Below are 10000 nucleotides of genomic sequence, written 5' to 3' on the forward strand. Positions count from 1 at the left end.
GTCAAAAGTAGTGCACTATATAGGGAATAGGTTGCCATTTGGGACACAACCCTAGAAGAACATACACTATGGATCCATCAAGGAGACTGTCTGTGCTTTGACTCGGGAATATGTGGTTTTGATAACATTGTGGTATAGGAAAAGAGAAATCCTTAAATGTTATATTGATGCCAGCAGTGTGTGCATGGGTAAAGGTTATTTTGACTGAACCTCAACATTCACCTTTCACCACACAGGTCTGCTGAAAAGGGGGTTGGGGAACTCTGGTCCTGGAGGGCAGCAGTATGTACAGGCTTTTGTTCCACCCCAGCACTAACAGTGTGAACATTAACACTTCTGTTACATATAATAATGATCCAATGTCAAGGGACTGATTTCAGAGCGCCAGACAGCCAATAAACTACATTTCTAGTCCATGCTCCAGTCACAGTCAATCAGATCCATTGTTTGCAATATAAATCAAGCCATCGCTATGGTAATAGCTTCTTGGCAACAGCAGCCCATAGATGAAAGCCGATGCCATCTCGTAGAGTTGTGATGAATGCATTGAGTAGGAGACGCCATTCAACTTGATTAAACTGGCTGACAGCGGTCAGGGCTGGAACACAGTCAGTTCAATCACTGTGAGTGACTGGTTACGAAGACCTTGTCAAAGTCAATCAAATAATGTCTGGAAGGAAACTAGAGGTCATTTATTCAAGGAAGTGTGTGAGTTGGGCGGAGGGATATATTGTACAATGATTGTGTGTATGTATGAGTGAGACTGTGTGTGGGTGGGTGTGTGAGTGAGTGAGTGTGAGTGTGTATCAGTGAGTGTGTGCGTGCATGCGTGTGTGTGTGTGTGTGTGTGTGTGTGTGTGTGTGTGTGTGTGTGTGTGTGTGTGTGTGTGTGTGTGTGTGTGTGTGTCAGTGTATGTGTCCAATCTGAAAGTGGAAAACTGGACCCTTTAGGCCAGTGAACTGAGGCACATTTTCCACTCTCATAATGTTGCTATGCTCCACTTAGTAACCTAGAGAGTGTGTGTGTGTGAGTAAGTGTGTGTGTTTGTGTGTGTGTGTGTGTGTGTGGGTCTCACCTGAGGAACTTCTCCAGGTCGTCACGGCTGCAGGGGGACCATGACAGGTCGCTGGGGTTACGGCCCTTCACCCATTCGCCAGACATGATGTGGGAGTGGCCTGTACAGGTAGCATGGTCGTCATCGTGGCTCATCCCCATGCTGGAGAGAAAATCACACACACACACCATTACATACCATATAGAGAAACACACACCATTACATAATAGAGAAACACACCATTATATACCATATAGACACACACACCCTTAAATACCACATAGATACACACACACCATTATATACCATACAGACACACACACCATTATATACCATACACACACCATTATATACCTTGCACACACACACACACACACACACACACACACACACACACACACACACACACACACACACACCATTATATATCATATAGACACACACACCATTATTTACTCATACACTACTGGAATATGCTCATGTCTCCCAGGCATACACACACACACACACACACACACACACACACACACACACACACACACACACACACACACACACACACACACACACACACACACACACACACACACACACACACACACACACACAGGTATATCTTACAATTGATTCACATTTAAAATCGTATGTATCCTAACCCCTAACCCTAACCCTAATATAGGAGAAACCAGTTACACCTTCTTGACACGCCTCAAACAACACCTCCACACAACTGAAACAAACACACTACAAACATACTTGTCAATTTATGGAAAATTACATTGATTAACTCTTTGGTCGTTTCACATTTAACTTACTTACTAATGGCACTGCCTACTCCAGATGACTCGTTTTTTAAATCATATGAACAAAAAATATGTCATTTTATTTGGAATGCTAAGCCAGACTAAATGAAATGTGCCTATTTATATAATGACTATGAGTTTGGGGGCAAAGAGGATGAAATATTAAAGCTTTAAACCTCTCACTAAAAGCTTCACTAATACATAAATGATACTTAAACCCAAAATGGTTCTCCAGTAGATTATTAAGAAAGGCTCAGCCTTTGTTCAAAAATGGCCTTTTTGCATTTATACAGATTGAAACTTCTAATTTCTGACAAATTGAAAATGAAATGTTGTTTAAAGTATCGCCCTTTCTTAAACAAGCCATACTTACAATTTCAGTTTTATCCTCAAGACAAGATAGAACAAATATTACAACAAATGTTATGGTTAAACTCAAATATACTGATTAATAAAAAAACATTCTTTCTAGATTTTCTTTTAAATGGTATTACATTTATTCATGATATTATGAATAGAAACGGTGGAGTTATGTCACATATTTAGCTATTGAAAATATATGGGAATATCTGCTCAATCCAAACTTACAACCAAATGGATGCAGTACTACCACACAAATGGAGGAGGCAAGTGGAAAAAGGAGAAGGAAGGGAACTTGTTTGCCTGCCATATATTAAAGATACAAATTGGCTGAAAGGAACTGCATAAATAGAAAAATGTACCAGTTCCATTTGAGGACAAAAATGTTGACAGCTGCGCCATACAGGTTGCAAAATAAATGGGAAGAGATTTTCAATGTACCAATTCCATGACACATGGTTTATGAACTGGTACAAACAACTATACTTGATTCAACACTTAGAGTTTTAAATGTAAGTTTTTATATACAATTCTTGCCACCAACAGAATGCTATATATAGGGGGCATACAACAATCTCAGCTCTGTAAATTTTGCCTGCGAAGAGAGAGAATTAATAGATAATTTACTCTGGTATTGCCCCTATGTAGCTTGTTTCTGGTCACAGGTTCAGGAATGGTTAAAAAATCACAACATGCACTTAAAATGAACCTTACATATAGCAGTGTTGGGCGATTTGGAAAGCCATAGTTAGTCAATAAATAATATAATAATGCTCGTAGGAAAGGTTTTCATCTTTAGCTCACAATCTGTGGATACTATACGAAACAAGCTACATAAATATGTGTATGCCACCAATATAATTTGATTTGATTTGATTTGATGGATCCCTCAGGCGAATACCCTCCCGACGTTTTCCCATATTCTCCAGACTGACTTGCTATATACAGACACCACAGAACGTTGCAATAGGCCCAACGTTTTCCCATATTCTCCAGACTGACTTGCTATATACAGACACAACAGAACGTTGCAATAGGCCCAACGTGTTCCCATATTCTCCAGACTGACTTGCTATATACAGACACCACAGAACGTTGCAATAGGCCCAACGTGTTCCCATATTCTCCAGACTGACTTGCTATATACAGACACCACAGAACGTTGCAATAGGCCCAACGTGTTCCCATATTCTCCAGACTGACTTGCTATATACAGACACCACAGAACGTTGCAATAGGCCCAACGTGTTCCCATATTCTCCAGACTGACTTGCTATATACAGACACCACAGAACGTTGCAATAGGCCCAACATTTTCCCATATTCTCCAGACTGACTTGCTATATACAGACACCACAGAACGTTGCAATAGGCCCAACGTTTGGCACCAGCACAAACAGAAACCCTCTTAAAACTAAGACTAAACCTAACCCCTAAGGCAAAAAAATTGCCTTTTTACAAGTGAAGACCGGAAAAAATGATCTCACTTCTCTGAGTTTTTTGTTGGTTTAGTATTCTTGTGAGGACTTTTGATACTCACAAGTATAGTACAACGTGTACACACATACACACCTTTAAATGCGGAAGACAAATTTCATTTGTACAACTGACTAGGTATCCCCCTTTCCCTTTGTATCTCTGCAACACATAACTAGACACACAACATACACTATTGCAACAGACAGTATAACATACTTTGAACACGTATACATTCCTCAACACAACTGCAGCCCATCCTAACACACCTGTTCATTGGCTAAGGTCAAGACCTCAGGGAAACTTCAACAGGAAAGAATATCTAGTGTACAGCTCTACCACAGTAAGGATCTGTGTGCGTGTGTGTGTGAGTGAGTGCGTGTGTGTGTGTGTGCATGCGTGTGTTTCCTCTAAAGTCGTGACCTACATTCTGCAAATGAAAAACAACAACCCGGCCTGAAATCCCAGTGGCGCCTCAGAAACTAACAAAAACCATTGAGTGGAATGACTGGACTCCCAATGCACAGCCGTTGTTCCTGGCTTTAATTAAACTATATACAATTACATATTGAGAGCCACATTCCTCCATGTCCTCTGCAACACCAATAAGAGATCAGCCACACTAAAACCAAGATGACCACAGCTGGTCTGGGTCTGTCCTGCTACTTTGCTGCTGCTGGATACAGTTTAGCATTTTCCCCACTAATGGTTAAGGTTAATTGGGGGATCCAAGATCTGTTCCTAGGGGAAACGTTACCCGAAGCACCACACTGGAGAACCGCAAACTGGGTTGGAGTGGAGTGCAGTGCAATTGGCCAGTCCCAAATATGATCATTTTGTCTTTCTCCAGATCTTTGTAGGCTCTGGTTTAGTGCACAAATTTACAACAGGGAAAGCAAACACATGAGGGTTGTGTTCATTAGGCACAAAACTGAACACAACAAGTGTAGACTTTACCGTGAAATGCTTACTTACAAGCCCTTAACCAACAGTGCAGTTCAAGAAGAAAATATTTACCAAGTAGGCTAAAATAAAAAGTAACACAATAAGAATAACAATAACGAGGCTTTATACAGGCTACACTATATACAGGGGCACTGGCACCGAGTCAGTGTGGAGGTTATATACAGGGGCACTGGCACCGAGTCAGTGTGGAGGTTATATACAGGGGCACTGGTACCGAGTCAGTGTGGAGGCTATATACAGGGGCACCGGTACCGAGTCAGTGTGGAGGTTATATACAGGGGCACCAGTCCCGAGTCAGTGTGGAGGCTATATACAGGGGCACTGGTACCGAGTCAGTGTGGAGGTTATATACAGGGGCACCGGTACCGAGTCAGTGTGGAGGTTATATACAGGGGCACTGGTACCGAGTCAGTGTGGAAGCTATATACAGGGGCACCGGTACCGAGTCAGTGTGGAGGTTATATACAGGGGCACCAGTCCCGAGTCAGTGTGGAGGCTATATACAGGGGCACCGGTACCGAGTCAGTGTGGAGGCTATATACAGGGGCACCGGTACCGAGTCAGTGTGGAGGTTATATACAGGGGCACCGGTACCGAGTCAGTGTGGAGGCTATATACAGGGGCACCGGTACCGAGTCAGTGTGGAGGTTATATACAGGGGCACCAGTCCCGAGTCAGTGTGGAGGCTATATACAGGGGCACTGGTACCGAGTCAGTGTGGAGGTTATATACAGGGGCACCGGTACCGAGTCAGTGTGGAGGTTATATACATGGGCACTGGTACCGAGTCAGTGTGGAGGCTATATACAGGGGCACCGGTACCGAGTCAGTATGGAGGTTATATACAGGGGCACCAGTCCCGAGTCAGTGTGGAGGCTATATACAGGGGCACCGGTACCGAGTCAGTGTGGAGGCTATATACAGGGGCACCGGTACCGAGTCAGTGTGGAGGTTATATACAGGGGCACCGGTACCGAGTCAGTGTGGAGGCTATATACAGGGGCACCGGTACCGAGTCAGTGTGGAGGTTATATACAGGGGCACCGGTACCGAGTCAGTGTGGAGGTTATATACAGGGGCACCGGTCCCGAGTCAGTGTGGAGGCTATATACAGGGGCACCGGTACCGAGTCAGTGTGGAGGTTATATACAGGGGCACCGGTACAGAGTCAGTGTGGAGGATATATACAGGGGCACCGGCACCGAGTCAGTGTGGAGGTTATATACAGGGGCACTGGTACCGAGTCAGTGTGGAGGCTATATACAGGGTCACCGGTACCGAGTCAGTGTGGAGGTTATATACAGGGGCACCAGTCCCGAGTCAGTGTGGAGGCTATATACAGGGGCACTGGTACCGAGTCAGTGTGGAGGCTTTATACAGGGGCACCGGTACCGAGTCAGTGTGGAGGCTATATACAGGGGCACTGGTACCTAGTCAGTGTGGAGGTTATATACAGGGGCACCGGTACCGAGTCAGTGTGCGGGGGTACAGGCTAGTTAAGGTTATCTGTACATGTAGGTGGGGACGGAGTGACTATGCATAGGTAACAAACAAACAGCGAGTAGCAGCAGTGTGCAAAAGGGTGGAGGGATCAATGTAAATTGTCCAGTGGTGATTTTTATGAATTGTTTAGCAGTCTAATGGCTTGGGGGTAGAAGCTGTTGAGGAGCCTTTTGGTCCTTGACTTGGCGCTCCGGCACCGCTTGCCGTGTGGTAGCAGAGAAAACAGTCTATAACTTGAGTGACTGGAGTCTCTGACAATTATATGGGCTTTCCTCTTACACCGCCTATTACATAGGTCCTGGATGGCAGGAAGCTTTGCCCCAGTGATGTACTGGGCCATTCGCACTACCATCTATAGCATCGTACGGTCAGATGCAGAGCAGTTGCCATACCAGGCAGTGATGCAACCGGTCAGGATACTCTCGATGGTGCAGCTGAGGAACCTTTTGAGGATCTGGGGACCCATGCCAAATCTTTTCAGTCTCCTGAGGGGGAAAAGGTTTAGTCGTGCCCTCTTCACGACTGTCGTGGTATGTTTGGACCATGATAGTTTGTTGGTGATGTGGACACCAAGGAAATTGAAACTCTCGACCCTCTCCACTACAGCCCCGTCGATGTTAATGGGGGCCTGTTCAGCCCGCCTTTTCCTATAGTCCACGATCAGCTCCTTTGTCTTGCTCACATTGAGGGAGAGGTTGTTGTCCTGGCACCACACTGCCAGTTCTCTGACCTCCTCCCTATAGGCCGTCTCATCATTGTCGGTGATCAGGCCTACCACTGTTGTGTCGTCAGAAAACGTAATGATGGTGTTGGAGTCATGTTTGGCCACGCAGTTGTGGGTGAACAGGCAATACAGGAGGGGACTAAGTACACAGGCCTGAGGGGCCCCAGTCTTAATAAAATCTTCTTAGAGCTAGGGTTTATTTTTCTGAATTCCCGCCTGACTGATGCAAAGTAAACTGCCTGTTACTCAGGCCCAGAAGCCAGGATATGCAAAAATGGGTAGCATTGGATAGAAAACACTTTGCAGTTTCTAGAAATGTTAAAATGTCTGAGACTATAACATAGTTGATATGGGAGGCGAAATTCCAAAGAAAAAACAACCAGAGATTGTCTTTTTGAGCTCCCAGGATCTTATAATGGAAAGCTATGGCTTCTATGTAATTCCAGCTCCCAGATTGCAATTCCTGTGGCTTCCACTATATGTCAACAGTCTTTGTTCAATGTTTCAGGCTTGTTTCTTCAAAAACCAGCAAGAATTATGAGTTTTTGTACAAAGACTCCCTGTTCAAAATCAGTCTGTTGGCGAGCGATGAAGAGGATGCGTGCTTACTAATTTTACTTTTCTATTGAACGTTCTTCTTACCGTATGAAATATTATAGTTTATTTACATTTTAGGATTTAATAGAAACATAGTTTGACTTGTTTGAACAAAATTTAGAGGTAGCTTTTTGGACTCCTTTGTCTGCATGTTGAATGATTGGATCACTGAAATCGATGGCGCCAATTAGACTTTTTTGGATATAAAGAAGAATTTGATCTAACAAAACGACCATTCATGTTGTAGCTGGGACCCTTGGGATTGCAAACAGAGGAAGATTATCAAAACTAGGTGATTTATTTAATCGCTATTTGTAATGATGTAATTTATGAAGCCTGTGCTGGTTGAAAAATATGTTGATGTGGGGCGCGGTCCTCGAACAATCGCATAGTATGCTTTCGCTGTAAAGCCTATTGTAAATCGGACAACGCAGTTAGATGAACAAGAATCTAAGCTTTTAAACTATATAAGATACTTGTATGTTCATGAATGTTTTTTAAAATTACAATTATTTATTTTAATTGCGCGCCCTCCAATTTCACCGGATGTTGTCGACTGGTGTCCCCCTAATGGGATGCCTATCCCTAAGGATCAGTGTGGCAGACGCGTTGTTGCCTACTCTTATCACCTGGGTGCGGCCCATCAGGAAGTCCAGGATCCAGTTGCAGAGGGAGGTGTTTTGTCCCAGAGTCCTTAGCTTAGTGATGTCCTGGTCATCCGTCTGGCCCAGTGGCTTTGTTAATGTTGACCTGTTTAAAGGTTTTGTTCACATCGGCTACCGAGTGCGTTATCACACAGTCATCCAGAACAGCTGGTGCTCTTGTGCATGCTTCAGTGTTGCTTGCCTCGAAGCGAGCATAAAAGGCATTTAGCTCGTCTGGTAGGCTCGCGTCACTGGGCGGCTCGCGTCTGGGTTTCCCTTTGTAGTCCGTAATAGTTTTCAAGCCCTGCCACATCCGATGAGTGTCAGAGCCGGTGTCGTAGGATTCAATCTTAATCCTGTATTGACGCTTTGCTTGTTTGATGGTTCGACTGAGGGCATAGCGGGATTTCTTATAAGCGTCCGGATTAGTCCACCGCTCCTTGGAAACGGCAGCTCTAGCCTTTAGCTCGATGCGGATGTTGTCTGTAATCCGTGGCTTCTGGTTGGGATGTCTACGTACAGTCACTGTGGGAACGACGTCATAGATGCACTTATTGATGAAGCCTATGACTGAGGTGGTGTACTCCTCAATGCCATTGGAAGAATCCCGGAACATATTCCAGTCTGTGCTAGCAAAAAAAGTCCTGTAGTATAGCATCTGCGTCATCTGAGCACTTCCGTATTGAGCAAGTCACTGGTACTTCCTGCTCTAGTTTTTGCTTGTAAGCAGGAATCAGGAGGATAGAATTATGGTCAGATTTGCCAAATGGAGGGTGGGGGAGAGCTTTGTATGCATCTCTAGGTGGTCTAGGATTTTTTTCCCCCTGGTTGCACATGTTGGGCGGCAGGGTAGCCTAGTGGTTAGAGCGTTGGACTAGTAACCAAAAGGTTTCATGTTCAAATCCCCGAGCTGCCAATGTACAAATCTGTCATTCTGCCCCTGAACAGGCAGTTAACCCATTGTTCCTAGGCCGTTATTGAAAATAAGAATTTGTTCCTAACTGACTTGCCTAGTTAAATAAAGGTAAAATGTTTTTAAAAAATTAATTAAATGTGACATGCTGGTAAAATTTTGGTAAAACTGATTTAAGTTCGCCTGCATTAAAGTCCACGGACACTAGGAGCGCCGCTTCTGGGTGAGCATTTTATTTCTTTGCTTATGGCCTTATAGAGTTGGATGAGAGCGGTCTTAGTGCCAGCTTGTTTTGTGGTGGTAAATAGACGGCTACGAATAATACAGATTAGAACTCTCTTGGTGTGGTACTCTAATAGTGTGGTACTCTAATAATGTGGTACTCTACCTCAGGCAAGCAATACCTCGAGACTTCTTTAATATTAGCGCACCAGCTTTTATTGAAATAAAGACACACACCCCCAACCCTCGTCCTACCAGAGGTAATGTCTCTGTTCTGCCGGTGCATGGAAAATCCCGCTAGCTCTATGTTGTCCATATCTTCATTCAACCACATCTCGGTGAAACATAAGATGTTATAGTTTTTAATGTCCCGTTGGTAGGATAATCTTAATAGTAGGTCATCAATTTTATTCTCCAATAACTGCACGTTAGCAAGAAGAATGGAAGGCATTGGGAGTTTACTCGCTCGCGTCCCCTTTTCCGGCGTCTTTTCTTCACGCAAAAGGCGTGGATCTGGGCCTGTTCCAGTTATAGAAGGATAACATTCTCCTCAGACTCGTTAAAGGAAAAGGTTTCCTACAGTCCACGGTGAGTAATTGCTGTTCTGATGTCCAGAAGTTATTTTCGGTGATAAGAGACGGTAGCAGCAACATTATGTACACAATAAGTTTTTAAATATTTTTTAATATTAAATATAAAAAAATAGCACAATTGTTTGACCCAGGAGTGAACTGTAT

At 44.0% G+C, this 10000-nt stretch overlaps 1 protein-coding gene across 4 annotated transcripts in view; it reads right to left on the reverse strand.

The window, feature by feature from the left end:
- Positions 1-10000, reverse strand: part of LOC110506903 (A disintegrin and metalloproteinase with thrombospondin motifs 17) — a 188897-nt gene that overhangs the window by 73172 nt on the left and 105725 nt on the right. For all 4 annotated transcript variants that reach the window (XM_090222882.1, XM_090222880.1, XM_090222881.1 and 1 more), the window contains exon 9: positions 1077-1217. In XM_090222882.1, coding sequence (XP_090079008.1) covers positions 1077-1217 — 141 coding nt within the window. The remainder of the gene's footprint in view (positions 1-1076; positions 1218-10000) is intronic.

Source organism: Oncorhynchus mykiss, chromosome 26 (assembly GCF_057628025.1).
Source record: "Oncorhynchus mykiss isolate SJ-2025 chromosome 26, ASM5762802v1, whole genome shotgun sequence".
NCBI lineage: Eukaryota > Metazoa > Chordata > Actinopteri > Salmoniformes > Salmonidae > Oncorhynchus > Oncorhynchus mykiss.